Source organism: Dama dama, chromosome 5 (genome assembly GCF_033118175.1).
Source record: "Dama dama isolate Ldn47 chromosome 5, ASM3311817v1, whole genome shotgun sequence".
NCBI lineage: Eukaryota > Metazoa > Chordata > Mammalia > Artiodactyla > Cervidae > Dama > Dama dama.
Window position 1 is genome coordinate 1,161,017 of NC_083685.1, and position 15,641 is coordinate 1,176,657.

General features: G+C 51.4%; 1 protein-coding gene across 3 annotated transcripts in view; it reads right to left on the reverse strand.

The window, feature by feature from the left end:
* The window catches only part of MAPK1 (mitogen-activated protein kinase 1), a 55,396-nt gene that overhangs the window by 13,945 nt on the left and 25,810 nt on the right, over positions 1 to 15,641 (reverse strand). For 2 of the 3 annotated variants that reach the window (XM_061141393.1, XM_061141392.1), the window contains exons 2-3: positions 5,975 to 6,157; positions 4,438 to 4,627 (exon numbers count right to left, since the gene is read on the reverse strand). In XM_061141393.1, coding sequence (XP_060997376.1) covers positions 4,438 to 4,627; positions 5,975 to 6,157 — 373 coding nt within the window. Of the gene's footprint in view, positions 1 to 4,437; positions 4,628 to 5,974; positions 6,158 to 7,248; positions 8,080 to 15,641 lie in introns of those variants that run through there. The other variant, XM_061141394.1, reaches the window with a different exon arrangement.

The window sequence follows — 15,641 nt, forward strand, 5'->3', positions numbered from 1 at the left end:
ACCCCGGATCACAATGTGTAAGGAGAGCGACTGGAGCGTATTTGGTCCCAAACAACCGCAGGGCCTTCTAATTCCTAGCTCCTGGGGAACTAACCAGAGAGAGAGATGCTAACACAGACGGGAATCTAGCAGAAGGCCACCTGGAAGACAGATCGCTTCAGAGGCTGACTGCTTTAATTCAGTCAAAAACTGACAAGGGTCTGAGCTCAGTCCATAAAAATAGAAATACGGAGGCAGGACACGGCTCAGGGATATTCAGAAGACTTAACGGACACCAACCTCTGCTCAGAGACCCCACAGCTGCTGGTCTCGACAACTTAAAAGGACTCTGACGGCCCCGCCCACCTCCCCGGGACCCGCGGCCACGGACACTGGCAACCCCTCGCGGCACCCCTGGCCCCGGGCCCTGATGCTTCCTCGACATGGCACGCAGACGTTTCGTATCCGTGCCGCCCAACTCCCATCCTCTGAGCCTGTCAGCGCACCTTCAGGAGGAGCAAATGCCATGCCTGCTCCGCGTCCCTTCCAGGGCTGTGCTCTGGGCGCTCCAGGAGAGGGCCGCACAGTTGCTGTGGCATCTTGAGGCCCCCGTGGCCTCCAGCACCAGCCTCACCTCCAGAACCAGACGGCTTGCTGAGGCCATCACACCCTGGACAGCCGCAGGCTGACAGACTGCCTGAATCTCTGCAACGCACCTGCGCCGTGCACCACCCCCTTGGGCACCCTCAGCATGGCCGGGCCCAGACACGAGTCACAGCTCTCTGTGGGTCAGCAGAACCAGGTGAGAAGCCCGCATACAGGACCCCAGATCAGTGGGCTCAGTCCTGGGGCTGACGTCTCCACCCTCCTCTGGGAGCGGAAAGAGAAGCAGGAGCCGCGCTCGGGCAGGCGGACGGGACCTCACAGTTCTTCAGAGACAGGCCCACGTGGCGTGAGCAACCTAAACACAGCTGTGGGAAGGGCTCCTCTGGAAAAAGGCACGCCAACATAACCCTGACCCCACTCTGGCCACAAACTCTGGGGCTGAGCTCGTACCAAGAGGGCAGGATTTATCCTCTCTCCTCTGGAAGCTGGGCAAGCCTTTCCAACTGCCTGAACCAAGAGAACACACTGGAAGCGACGCTGTGTGACTTCCAAGGTGAGATCATAAAACGCAACGCGGCTTCCACCTGGGGAACTGAGAGCCTCTGGCCGTGTCCTGGGGACACCAGGTCACGTGGGCAACACGTGGCCATGCCGTGGCACCACCCGCCAGGCCTGTGGGGGATGATCTGAGCCTCCAGGGCCATGTCTTACAGCTGCGGTCCAGAGGCTGAGCCCAGAGCAGTCACCGCCCCCCCTGCTGCCTGACCAAACTCCTGACCTCAGAAATTACAAGTTCAAACATGACTACTGCTGTTTCGGGCCATGAAGTCTTGGGGGGCTTGAGAGAGGCTCTAGCCCGAGTGGAGGTGAGAGGTAAACAGGCGTCCACATGGGGAGGTGGCAAGAGCCCCCAAGGGGACTGGAGTCTGAGTAGAGGGTCCAGGAATACCCTGCACCGACCACTTACATCACTGGAAGCTGCACAACGGTGACGTCACTGACTTTCTTATCCCTTGTGCGTTCATCAGCTGGCATTTACTTTAAGGAAACACCATCACTCATCACCCGGGGCTTCGTGCCTGCCTGCCCTGATGCCCGGAACCCACGGGGAAGACAGGGAAACCGTTTCCTCCTTCCCTGTCAGTTACCAGCTTTCAGAAGAGCGAGCTGGCTTAAGGAGGATCGTGTTTTACTACTGGTATCCTACACTCCCAGTAGATAAAAATTATTGGCTATAATTTAACAAATCAAGAGGTACATGTAGGGAAATTCCATTCACGGTCATCCACGGGAAGCTCACATGACTCTCTTAAAGTTCTTTTAACACTGCAACACTGAAAGCTAATACAGTATTAACCAAAAAACTGCCAAGGCTACAAAAAAAAAAAAAAAAAAAACGACAGTTCTATGTTGAGAACCAGGATATGGTAGAAGAAATAGAATATGACTTAGTCAAATGTCCTACCACTCTTACCTGGCTATCTTTGGGACTGAGTAAATTCAAATTCTCCTAGAACAAAAACCCCAAAGATATTTTATTTTGTATCTTTTGAATCCTCCTTTCTAGGCCCACCCAGAAGCATACATGCTAGCAACCTGGGGTCCCCCTAGGGCCGCTGGATGAGGCTCAGTGAGCAAACAGCGAGGACAAAGACTGCTGGAGACCACACACCTCTGGAAGTTTCACTAAAAACACGCTGCAAGCAGAATCTCCAAATAGGGTCCACAACCCTCGCTTTTCTGTGGCCCCGAGAAATAAACAAGATGCCTGCAAGGAGGAAGGTTCCAGGAGGGCCGTGAGAGGCCAGGGTGTGCTGGGTCTCACGGCTGGGCACCGAGCACAAAGCATGTTTATGGAAGCCAAGAAAGGAAGCTGACTGCTACTGGGCTTGACTGTGCCCGAGTCAAAAGCTAAAGGTCTAAGACACTTAAAAGAGCTGACATCCTGAGGGCTCAAGAGTAAAAAATACTTACTAACACAGAAGTCAATGGAAAAAGGAAGAAGTAATGTAATTACCTGCTTTAAAATTCAAAGAAGACCCTAAATAACAAGACATCAGTAAAGCCGCTGGTTACGAACTTTCTAGGCCTGGGGCTGTGGGACGGCATCGCGGTCACCCCAAGCTCTGAGGAGGGGACGGGCGTCCGATGAGCTCAGAGCCCTCTTCCCACAGGCACTGGCTGCAGCCCCCACCCCGGACCCCTGCGCTGCCCGTGGGACACACTCCCACGACCAGCCCGTGACCGGGTGACACGCACCACACTCCCATCTGGAGTGAGACTCTGAGGACGTATGCCCACGTGGATGATGCATCCCCCATGCGGACATTTTCCAACGTGGGTCAACTGTACTGCTCTAAGTATCTAACACATCCTATTGTATTCCTGAGTGTGTGTTAAATTGAGTTTTGAAAACAATGCCTCGACTGTGCAGATGGCCGGTAACACACACATCCAGCGTGGGTGAGCAGGGAACAAAACGGCCCGAGGTAAAGACAAGTCCACCAGCCGAGAAGAGGCGGCAAAGTAGTAGCTTCCGTGTCCTCTTCTCAAGGAGGAGCATTTTCACGCAAAAGTTAACTTCTCCCAGAAATATTACATACTTTAAAGATTAAGAATAGCTCTCTAAAACCAAACAAAAGCAATCTGCCGTAACAGGACTGTGAAGGTAACAAACAAAGAGAAAGAAAAAAAGAAAAGCAGTAGGAGACATCAAAATAATCCCTGTGATTTTTAAAGAAAACCACTGAGCTGACCAGGTTTGGCTGTTCCTAAGCGCACCCTCATCCTTCAGGCCACCCTGACTCATGTGCCCAGACCCACGGACAGCGATCTGGGGGCTACACCCCATGTGGGAAGGGCAAGAGTCTAACTCAGAAGGATATTAAGGGGTGACAGAGTCCATACCAGCCGTGTCTGATGCAGGAAGCTTCCTCCACCACGTCTCACAGGCTGTCTGCTACACAGCTGTAAACACCCGAGACAGCAGATAAGCTAACTGTCTGAAGACAGGGCCACTGACAGTTCCAGAAGACTCTCCATGCAGAGCAGGCCTCAGTGCTGGGGCGGAGGCCCCTCACTTCTCCCTTTGCTGTTGGCTCCTTCTGTCTGCGGTCCCCTGCACCCGGCACGGCCGCTCACCTACTGCAGGGCTGGCATGCTGGGAGGGACAGCACGATGCCACCTCCTTCCTGACACGTCATGGCCCCGGCCAGAGCCGGCGGCCTTCTCCTCTGGGTCTGGAGGCGCTCCTTTCAGAGCCTCCGTCACCGCAGATGGCACCATAAGCATACACTCTACCTCCGTGATGTACAAGCAACATGCCACTCCTGCCAGGACCACCCCATCTTGATGAGCACAGCCTGGCAGTAGGTCTGGGAACCAGGAAGAGTGAGGCCTCTAGAGCAGCTCCTCCTGAACACTGTTCTGGGTCTCCTGAGTTTCTACATGAATCTCAGCATCAGCCTGTCCGTTTCTGCAAAAACAGGCACCTGGGGCTTTGACAGGAACTGCATGAAGTCTGCGGACCACACTGGGAACACTGCCGTCTCAAGAACACAGAGTCTTCCAACCCACGAACATGAGGTGTCCTCTCACGTGTCCAGGCCCTCTCAGACTCAGACGCGCTTCCACTGGACTCTATAATCCCTTCTTCGTATCTGAGCCATCTGCAGGCCTCCCTCCTTATTTACCTCTGCCATGTATTACAAGACTAGCACTCTTGCATTTCTTTTTGCTTTCAAGTATTTCTGGTATAATTTTAAATACGAATAACAATAAATACAAACATGTCCCAGTAAAACAAGTGTTTTCAACAGCTACACCCTAAGTGAGAGTAAACACCAGGCTGACCTTGAGATCGCAGGTGGTGTTGAGCAGCAGGTTGGAAGGTTTGAGGTCACGGTGCAGCACGTTGGCTGAATGGATATACTTTAACCCTCTGAGGATCTGGTAAAGAAAGTAGCAGATATGGTCATTGCTGAGGTGTTGCGTCTTCAAGAGCTTGTAGAGATCTGTTTCCATGAGGTCCTGTACTATGTATCTGTTTGGAAAGGTTAAGGTAACATACCGAAACAGCTGGTTACACTCAGCAAAGCACTGAAAACAAAAGGAACGCCAACAATCCACTATGCCATCCTGAGGCCCTGGAGGGAAATGAGAACCTGATGGCAGGCAGGCGCACCTCAGCGGAAGGGGTCCGGAGCTGTGCCCTACGCCTCAGCTCCTGTGAGGCAGCACGTGCGCTGACGCCCCAGCGGAGACCTGGCCTCGTGCAGGAGACGGGCCTGAGTCCTGCGCCCCCAGCGGCCCACCACCAAGAGGAGCCCCTGGCATCGCTGAGAGGGGCGGGCGGCGTCAGGCGCTTTCTCCTCTGGCCCAGCAACAACTCCCGACTTCATTGGTCTTTGACCTGCCTTCCTGTCCCCCTCCTTCCCCACAAAAACCAACCATAAAACTTTTGGAAACACAGGCTGAGAACACACTCACTACTAAACTCAGCCCTTGGTCTACCTGTCTGCCTCTGCAGTTCAGGCTAAGAGACTAAACACATCAGACAGTGCTCGCTTGCGCTACCAAGGGGCCTGTGGGCTGCGCCCCTCGGCTGTCCGGCCCACCCTCCTCTCAGCGTCTAGAACCTCAGGCGCAGCTGACTTCGTTCCCACGGAAAATAAACCGTAAACGCTGCCCGCGTCTAACCTCACCTCAGTGTGCTTCCGTCAGTGTTCAGGGGTTTAAGCTCATGTCTCTGCACACATCACACATCCACAGAGTCACACCAGCGGGGACACGCTTGGGATGTGAAGGAGACACGACTGGAACGCGTGTCATCTGACGGAGACGTGATTTTTAAGGCAAAAGGTAAAGCAGGACCACAGGCGCAGGGGAGGCACTGCACTGAGAGATCAGCAGACTCAGCAGAGCTGGTAACCGTGGAAGCGCCCGGGAGACCGGCCTCCCCGGGGTGGAGCGCGTGCCTCCGCACGGGCCCCTTCAGCACAGCCCACCCTGCTCAGATCAGGACAGTCTGGACGTGACTGCTGCCGTGCAGGCCCCCTCTTCACAGTCCATGGCTCTGTCCTGTTCACCATCATAACCAACCACACCTTAAGTGGGAAGAGCATGACCGGAAAAGGTGTTCACCAACATTTTCCACAACTGCACTTACTGAAAGGAAATCTTTACTGAAACTGACAGATACTGAGAATAGTTACTGACAACTGGAAAACTGAACCGGAGAAAAACCGTCAATGATGCAACCAGCACAGTAACTGGCAAGCGGAGGACAGCGCCCCCCTACAAGCTGCACTCCACACCCCGCCCCCCCCCCAAGCAGGACGCGTCCAGGCGTGTGACCCCAGGCGACGGAGCAGCTGCCTGGGAAGGATACACATCTTTCATCTGCTCGATGGTTGGCGCTCGAATGATGTCATTGATTCCAATGATGTTCTCGTGTCGGAAGCGCAGTAGGATTTTTATCTCTCTCAGCGTTCTCTGGCAGTAGGTCTGGTGCTCAAAAGGACTGATTTTCTTGATAGCTACTCGAACTTTGTTGACATTATCATAAGCAGAGCTAAAAAAAAAAAAAAAAAAAAAGGGAGGTGGAGGGAGACAGCATTAAAAACAGGCCCCAGGACACTGGCAGAAAGAATAAAGCGGTAAAGTAGTAAAGCATCCATCACCCTGGGCAGAGACCTGCTGCATGCACATGAAGACAGCATGTGTGCTATCCACAGAGAGGCCCTAACCGGAGCAAGCGCGCATGAGGCCGTGCTCGCAGGACCTCAGGACGAGTGGGCCCGGCCCACCGCCCGTGCGGACGCCCACGTTCACGGCCCGGGAGCACGGGCGTGTGACACAGGTGCACCGTGTCCCCCCCGCTCCTAACAGCGACTGCATCTGGGGAGGGCCATCATGTCTGCCTCCAAAACAGCTTCCCACAGTTGCACCAGACTCCACTGACTCAGCACAAACACTGCAATGACCCTCAACCACGTCTCATCCCAAGCAAAACGGACCCAAGAGGGCAACACGGCTACACTACAGAGCATGGGGGACTGCAGCCCCGCTTGTGCTAACTTGTGACGGAGGATAATCGGAACAAACACTGAGCCACTCTCCTGTACACCCCAAACTACAAGCGCACTTCAATGGGGGGCGGGGGGCAGAAGGGTGCGTTGACTGGGAGCAACAACGGTGTCTTACTTGCAAAATGACACAACTATTTCTTTCTCCCCACCCCCCAAGAAATTTAATCAAGACGCTTGACTGTGCTGTGCTTAGTCATGTCTGACACTTTGCGACCCCATGGACTATAATTCGCCAGGCTCTGCTGTCCATGTGATTCTTGAGGCAAGAAGACTGGAGTGGGTCGCCACGCCCTCCTCCAGGGGATCTTCCCCACCCAGGAAACAAACCCAGGTCTCCCATATCGCAGACAAATTCCATACCATTTGGGTCATCTTATAACAAAACCTAAAGTATTGTTCAAAAAATACTCTCTCACACACACGCACAAAGAGGCAAAAAAAAAGAAAAAAAAGAAACACCTCTCACAGTCTTAACATGGGGCCCAGTTCTTTCCAAGGTGTCCTGAATGTCTGACTTAACAGAATGCCAAGCAGAAGCAGTAATAAATACATCTTCAAGCCCCTCACTGTATACCTTTTACATTGTTTTGATTGAAGAACCATGTGAACCTTTTCAAAATATATTTCAAAAATTACTCTTAAGTGGGAAAAAAATCACAGGAGAAATCCTAGAAAACTGCTGGCATATCCCTTAAAGAAAAAAGCACAATTACTTCAGAATTCCTCACCAATACAAAAATATTTGAGAAATAAAGAGTACTTCTTAGAAAGAGGTGCAAAAATACCTTTAACCTCATGCCCACCTGAGAGAACAGTCTCTAAAACTGGAACTAGGTATGCATTTAAAACAGAGACACCACCCCCCCCAATAAAGGAGGAAGCTTTTCTCCAGCATTCATTAACACTAACAGGACGTGCAAAGATCACAACTATTCCTGTGCCCTGAGGAGCTCAAGCCCCTGCAAGCACCCAGTCATCTTACAGGAACGCGGCCTCAAGCCCCAGATGAATTTTCTCCTGAGATCCAAAGTGGTGGGGAGGGGGAGGTCACTGCCAGAGGTGAGCACATTCAATTCTTAAAACGATAGATTCCTATTACTCAGCAGTAAAAAGGAAACTACTGGTAACATAAACGCAGATGAAGCTCAAAATAATTATGCTGAGTGAAGCCAGACCAAAAGATAAGTGCCCCTCCTCACATAAAACGCAAACTCGTCTATGAGGACAGAAAGTGGAGCTGCTGGAGGAGGAGGGATGACACGATGGATATGGAAGCCAGGTAACTCTTGGAAGTCATCAATATCCATTATCGAAATGTTCTGATAGCTTAATGGATGTATAATAACTCAAAACTTAACATGTACACTTTTAAACTATACACTGGCATGCTGGTTACCAATGACTTCTTAAAGAACTTATTTAAAAAAAGAGCCAGGGGTCCCCGAATGCATGATCAATTCCAGGGCCAGGGTACAATTCCAGAACTGTGTTTGCAGTCAATGTGGAAGTAGAAGCCCACACGACTCTAGAGAAGATTATTGAACAGATGGGAGAAACGGGAACCAGCATGAGTCAAGGACGAACAAGTCATGCTAGAGCAAGCTCATTTCCTGTTGTGACAGGGTTACCACAACAGGAGGGGGACCCAGAGCTGCGGCGGAGCCCAGCCACACTTGCTAATAAGCACTTCCCACTTCTGAGACTCCGTGTCAGGACTGGGGGCAAAACCAAACTGTGGTCCTCTTAAGAGGACGGCAGTTTAGGAAGGGAAGGAGACAGGAACAGTCAGCCTTCATCACAGTAAAGCACTTCTGAAACCCAAGAAGAAGCTGGGTAGATTAAGTCCAAAATAAGGGTATTAAAGAGAGGACTAAAAGATGAGGCCTGTAGAAACCACATTCTGAAGGATGAGCAGGTGTTCAAAGGGGGAGCAGGGGCCCAGAGAAGGCAAGAGGCACCACGTGGAGGGGACACAAGCAGGCCGCCTGCAGGAAGGCCGGCCCCTCCACAGGCGGTGCACACGCGGTCCGGGGAACACGCCACCAGGAGCCCCGCAGAACCCCCTGGGTCCCCTGAGGCAGCGAGCGGACGCCCTCTGGGGTGTACGCCACAAGGGCGGCCCGCAGCAGCAGCTCACACGGGGGGCACACAGCCCTGGCTGAGAGAGAAGAGGGCTCTGCTGGGGGCCCGTTCTCAGGGACCGCTGACACCCAGCTCTGGAAAGCCCAGGAGTCTGCAAGTTGAATCTGATCTTCTAGGTCTTCATGTAAGTCTATCTGTCTCAGGAAGAGGGGAGAGTATATTTCATGTTTCGTGTGTGCTAAGTCGCTTAAGTCATCTCCAACTCTCTGTGACCCTGTGGACCAGAGCCCTCCAGACTCCTCCAAGCAAGAGCACTGGGGTGGGCTGCCATGCCCTCCTCCGGGGTTCTCCCTGACCCCGTGACCGAATCCGCGTCTCTCCTGTCTCCTGTACTGGCAGCGACACCTGGGAAGCCCTTCCTGTTTCCTTGATCCCAGTCTGACCCCTGTGGCATGTGACGCTCCAATTGTTTCCTGACGCAGGCCTTGCAAAGAAAACAAGAAGATGGGTCAGGGAGACAGTGGTCTTATACTTTCTGGCGTAAAGGTCTGAGGAGGCCTGCAAGGGATTCGGATGGAGGAAAGAGAGGCTCTGCTTCCAGCAGCAGTGAGGAGGTGGAGGCTGAGAATAAGATATGGGAATGTTTAACAAGCCACAGAGGGGAGCACTGCTGAAGAGAAGAGAGGTCTGAGGACAGAGCTCCAGAGCAGACGGAGGAGCAGAAACCGGCCAGAGCATGAGGAAGCAGCTATAAACACCAGGAGAGAGTGCCATTTCAGAAGCCAGGAGCCCCAAACAGAAGTGCATGAGAAAGATGAGAACTGGAAGCCAGCCACTGAATCTGCGATCAGCAGACGGGTGGAGCCTGAGTGGCAGCTGATGGACGGGAGTGCGGACAGCGTGCACACACACACAGGTGCCTATCTTTAAAGAAGGTGAGGAGGAGCAGAGTGACTGGCAAATCCAAGGCAACAACCAGAAGGCTCAAGCTGTCAGGCAGCAGTGGAGGGGTCAGGGGCTGGGGGAGCAGGCAGGGTGGAGAGGAGGCTCCCCGAACTCGGCAGGTGTGAGGAGGCAGCGTGCATTCAGGCAAAGCTGCAGGGCCCTCCCTGCGGGGACCTGGGGCTACAGAGCAGGGCACGTGTGGGGCTGAAGCAGGAGGCAAACCTACGGTCTCACCCTAGGGGCCACCGAAGGAAGTCACAGGGCTTTTAAGCGAGGCCACACTGGTGTCTGCTGTGAAGTTCCCTCAGGAGGCAGACTGTGGCCAGAGCAGAGCGTGAGGGCGGCGCGCCGGCAGGAGCCTCTCAGCCAGCCTGAGCCGCGGCGGGGCCACAGCTCTGCAGAAGGTGCTGCCTCCGTCACCAGCCTCATGCCTCTCAGCTTAGTGAAGAGTCAGTCGCATCTGACTCTGAGACCCCATGGACTGTAGCCCGCCAGGCTCCTCTGTCCGTGGACTTCTCCAGAAAGAAGTTGGGTTGCCACTCCGTTCTCCAGGGGATCTTCCCGACCCAGGGATCTGACCGGGGTCTCCTCCACTCAGGTGGGCCTTTACTACTAAGTCCCTGGGAAGCCCTAGCCTGGTTCTGGTTCAAATGCTCTCCATTTAAGTAGACTCAACTCCTCAAGGGCAGAAGCACACATCCTATATTGCTTATGCCATCTTCCGAGGAGCTATAACCAAATTCTCGGGGAGAAACCAACAGTGGAGGAGCAGAGACAAAGCTCCCCAACACAAGAACCTGGAACATATGTCCGCATCCTCTCCCCGCCCCCTCACCTGCGGGCGGGCGGGCTGCACCTAGGGACGCGCTCCAAAGCACAGATGGTGACACAGGAGGGAGTCACTCTGCGGTGGAGCAGCCTGGCAGATCCCACCCCCACCGAGTGGTCAGTTACCACCACCAGTGACACCCCGTGGACGTCTCTGGTAGGATGAGAGAGGCGGCTCATCTCTGTGGTGCTCTTTCCCAAGCCCGTCACCCCAGTCTAACAGTGAGAAGAACGTCCGCAAACCCAACGTGAGGGCTCGTCCACAAAATGACTCAATGAGTTCGCCCAAGTCATGAAAAAATAACAAGAAACAGTCACAGAGACACGAGGCGACATACAACCAAATCCATGTCGTATCCTGGACTGGATCTTGGAACAGAACAAGGAGATCAGTGGAAAAGCAAATTCCAAATAAAGTCTGGAATTCCACGACACCAGTGTTGGCTTTGATAAGCACACTAGAGACATGTAAGATGTTGGTATGAGGGGAGACAGACACTGGGCGGGGACTTACGGAGCCCTCAGCACTGTCTGCAGCTTCTCTGTAAATCTAAAATTATTCCAACATGTAAGTTTGTCTGAAAAAGATCTTCCACTTAATAATACTTCCAAAATTGATGAAATAATTAGCATATAGAAAATATGGACTTAATTTAATAAGTAGAAGGAAACAATCATTTCACAGTTAGCTACTTTAACCTCCCATAAAAATAAATGCCCAATGGAACAAAAATATTCCTAAAAAGGTAACTGAAAATTTTGCTTAATTGAACTTTAAGTTATATTCTACTTCAATCATTGGACAAACATTTACTAAATATCCCAAGTAGCCTAACTATTCATGCAGGTTGAAATAACAGAATATCATCCCTCCTGCCTTCCTCCCTTTGAGCATCCTTAAGAACAGGGATGATATTTGAAGATATTTATTGCAAAACTGCCTAAAAGAACAAAACGTATTGCCAAACGTAAGGTTTAATACATTGTGGAATATTAATAGGTCCCTGTGCAGCCACTAAACTAAGTATGAAGACTGTAGTAACTAAAAGTGAGGTTCAAAATAAAACCACAGACTGTAGCTTAAAAATATTTATCTAGAAGAGCCAATTTGCAAAACAAGCTGGGATGATGGAGCCATAAGTGACTTAAGACGTAATTTAAATTGTATTTTGTCTTACTATTTCCGTCTATTCTACTGGGAGGAAAAAAATAATCAATGACGTGTGGTAAAGTAAGATAAGGCAGCTTGAAGGGAAAGACCTGAGTTTATTTAAATGAGTTCCTAACATTCGAAATACTGTCACAGGCTTTGCTTGTAGCCGTGATGAAAGAACAGAGACTGATCTACTCTCTAACTAAAAGGGAAAAAAGACAGGGTTTATGGAACAACGGTCTTCAGACACCCAACGGCAGGCAGCAACAGGGCATCGAGGCGGGGGCTGTAATGGCTCCAGCTCGCTGCCTGGAGCGTCCAGGCTGCAACGCCGAGCAGGGCAGTCTCCTCAAGACGAAACAGAGTTCGAGATCTGGAGTACCCACGTCAGCCAGAATCTGTGAGGCAGAGCACAGGAGAGGAGAACGTCAGAAGGCTGAGGAGGCTTCCCCCTGAGCGTCCGGCTCAGGACGGATCAGAGCTCAAGCATGCTCCGATTCCAAGGCCGGGGAGGAGCCGCGTGGGGCCAGAGTGGGAGCAGCTCCTGTCCTGCCGCAACAAACCCAGTCCTCAGCGAGGCCGTGACTCAGTCCAGGGGCTAAATTAGCCTTTGACTGAGGGCTATTCTGGACCTGCCGTTAAAAACACTGAGAAGAGACCTCTGAAAGGAACAAACTGTTCAAGGGACTTAACTGCATCCCAGGGAAAAAACTGCCAAATATTTAAAGGAATACAAAAAAAAAAAAAATCTAGCACTCAATGTAAAATCCACAATGTCATGCATCCAGTCAACATTAAAAAAAGACCAAAACACGGAGCTTCCCTGGCAGTCCTGTGGTTATGAATCCACCTTCCAAGGCAGGGCACATGTGTTCAATCCCTGGTCCAGGAACTAAGATCCCACAAGTCGTGGGCAACTGAGTCCATCCACTTCAACAAAGACCCAGCACAACCTAACCCCCCCACAAAACCCAAACAAATGAAAAAAGAAACCAGGAAATATATTCAATATCTTGTAATAACCTATAATAGAAAAGAATTTGAAAATACATATATTGAATATACTGAATCACATTTGAAATATTACAAATCAATAAAAACAACAAAAAAGCAAGAAAATACCATAATGAAGAGACAAGCAAAAAAAAAAAAAAAAACAAAACACCCATAAAATAGAGATGACAAAATTAGTAGACAAGAATTTTAAAACAGCTATCATAAATATACTCCATACACTCACGAAGGTAGGACATGATATAAGGAGAAAAGTGGAAGGTATAAGAAATACTCAAAATGAAAAAAAAAAAAAAGAAATACCCAAAATGAACTTCTAGAAATGCAAAAAATACAACGGTTGAAATCAGCAACAGAGTACACACTGAGGACAAGCCTGGTGACCAGAGGACGGCGGTGGACGCCAGCCAGAACGCCAGGCAGCAGGAGCAGGTCTGGGCGTGGGGGCAGAACTCCAGGGAGCTGTGGGACAAGGCCAAGGAGCTTAGCATATACTTAGTCGGAATCTAACAACTTCACAGGTACAAAATCCGAGGGAAAGCAAGTATTTCTAGAAAAGCGTTAAATGCCAAGGAAAGACACATACAAATGCTCTTGCTACACTGGTTTCCAACTTAGCAACAGGCACCACTTAGCTGAGACTGTCCTTACAGCAGAGGGAAAACTTACTCTGATGCCCACGTATTAGCTGAGAGATGCTGCAGTAAGATACTTCTGGTATCAAGCTCTGAGATTATAGAATTATTTCTGGATTCCCACTTGGACATACAAGAATAATCTGATATATTCCAGATTCTGAGTCATTTCAGATCTGCTGTGTTTGCCAGTTAGGACTGAGCGCAGCAGTCTTGCCTGGGGAAAAAGTACGTGAAGGAAAAAATGGCCTGCTTCAAACTGCTCCATGAAAACTGGACCCTCATTCTTTAAAAAAGCATTGTTTCAAAATTTCAGGATTTCTCTCTTGTGGTGGCGGAGAAGGCAATGGCAGTCCACTCCAGTACTCTCGCCTGGAGAATCCCATGGACGGAGGAGCCTGGTAGGCTGCAGTCCACAGGGTCGTGAAGAGTCGGACACAACTGAGCGACTTCACTTTCACTTTTCACTTTCATGCATTGGAGAAAGAAATGGCAACCCACTCCAGAGTTCTTGTCTGGAGAATCCCAGGGATGGTGGAGCCTGGTAGGCTGCCATCTCTGGGGTCGCACAGAGTCTTAGCAGAAGTGACTTCGTGAAGTGACTTCGCAGCAGCAGCTCTTGTGGTGGAGTTCCTCTTACTGCTAGTATTCCTTTGATCCCCTCTCATGACACTGATCTTCCTGAAGTTTCCTGCTTTTCTCCAGGTACATCTGGGTCTGTCTGGGGCCCTGAGGGCAGAGCACTCAGCATAGTCACTGCTCTCCAGGGCTGGAAGTGCCCAGACCAGCTCCACTTTCAATATGGACACTGCTTCTCACACACACTCTAGGGCTGCAGACATGAGGCGGCGCCCAGAGGGCTGGCTTGGAAGCTCTCTACACCCCAGAGCATGCCTGCTCCTCTCAGGGTCATATTTACTACAGGGCAAAAGGGGCTCAGGGAAGGCTCTTCCACTCTAAGGTAGTGGCATTTAAAATAGACACCTGAGGACAGGCTGGAGGTAGTCAGGGGAGGGGTAGCTGAGAAGGCAAGTGTACTGAGCAGGGATGGGATAGACCGATGAGTCAGTAAACCCCAAAGAAGGCCACAGGTGGCTGGACCACACCACGCCAAGAGCTCCACTATTTCAAATGGGCAGAAGGTAAGAAGAGATAGTCAGTGTGACAATACACACATAGAAAAGTGAATGATGCGTCATCAGGGAAACACAAATTAAAACCACACAGCACACCCGTCAGAAGGGCAGCGATGAGAGAGGACGGTCACACCCGGTGTCGGTGAGGATGGAGAAGCGGGGACTCTCACACCCTGCAGGTGGACTACAGAACGGACAGCCGCTAGGAAAAGGCTCGGTGGTTTCTGAAAAGTTAAACACACATTTGACATACAAGCCAGAAGTTCCCCTCCTTGTTATTTACTCAAGAGAAATGAAATCAGATGTCTCTGACAACTGCCAAGATACAGACACAGCCTAAGTGTCCCCTGATGGATGAGTGGATAAGGAAGATGTAGTCTGCAGTGTGTGACGGGAGCCCAGCTGGCCACAAAGAAAGAAGAGACCCCGTTCTCTGCCACAACACAGATGGGCCGCGAAGGCACTGTGCTAAGTGAGGCAGGCCAGACAGAGGGAGACAAACAGCACAAGATGTCACTTACACGCGGAATCTAGAAAACAAAAGCGAAGCAAACCCAGGCTCACAGATACAGAAAACAGGCTGGTGGCTGGCGGAGGGCAGCTGGGAGGAAAACAGGTGAAGGCGGTCAAGAGGCAGAAATGCAGAGGGACAGGACAAACAGGCCTGGGTGTGGCGCACACACAGGGAAGGCGGCAACTGCACTCACTCTGGTGGTCACGCGCGACACGGCGTGTACACAGGTCAAACCACTGTGCGCACACACGTAATAGGACACTGTCTGCCGAATACACTCCAATTAAAAAAGAGAAAATACACGCCTGTGGAGACTTGTGTACAGCGGCCTGTAGGAGCTTTCTTTATAACACTCACAGACTCGGAGGAGCACAGAGAGCCATCAAAAAGCAAAGGTTGCACAGGGTGTCACCCGCCGCGTGGAAGAGTGCTGAGCAGCAAAAAGGAAAAGACTCCCGATGCCCCCGACAAGGATGGACCTGGAAAACCCACGCCATGGGAGGGGGCCAGGCAGAGAGCGTGCCCGCACAGTTCGAGGTGAGCTGAGGCTGACACACAGCAATGGACGGCTGAGCCGCGGTCGCCCGAGCGGAGCACGGACCACGGGGGCGCGAGAGGCCTTCACGGTGACACGATGTTCTCTCCATCCTCTGCGGGGGG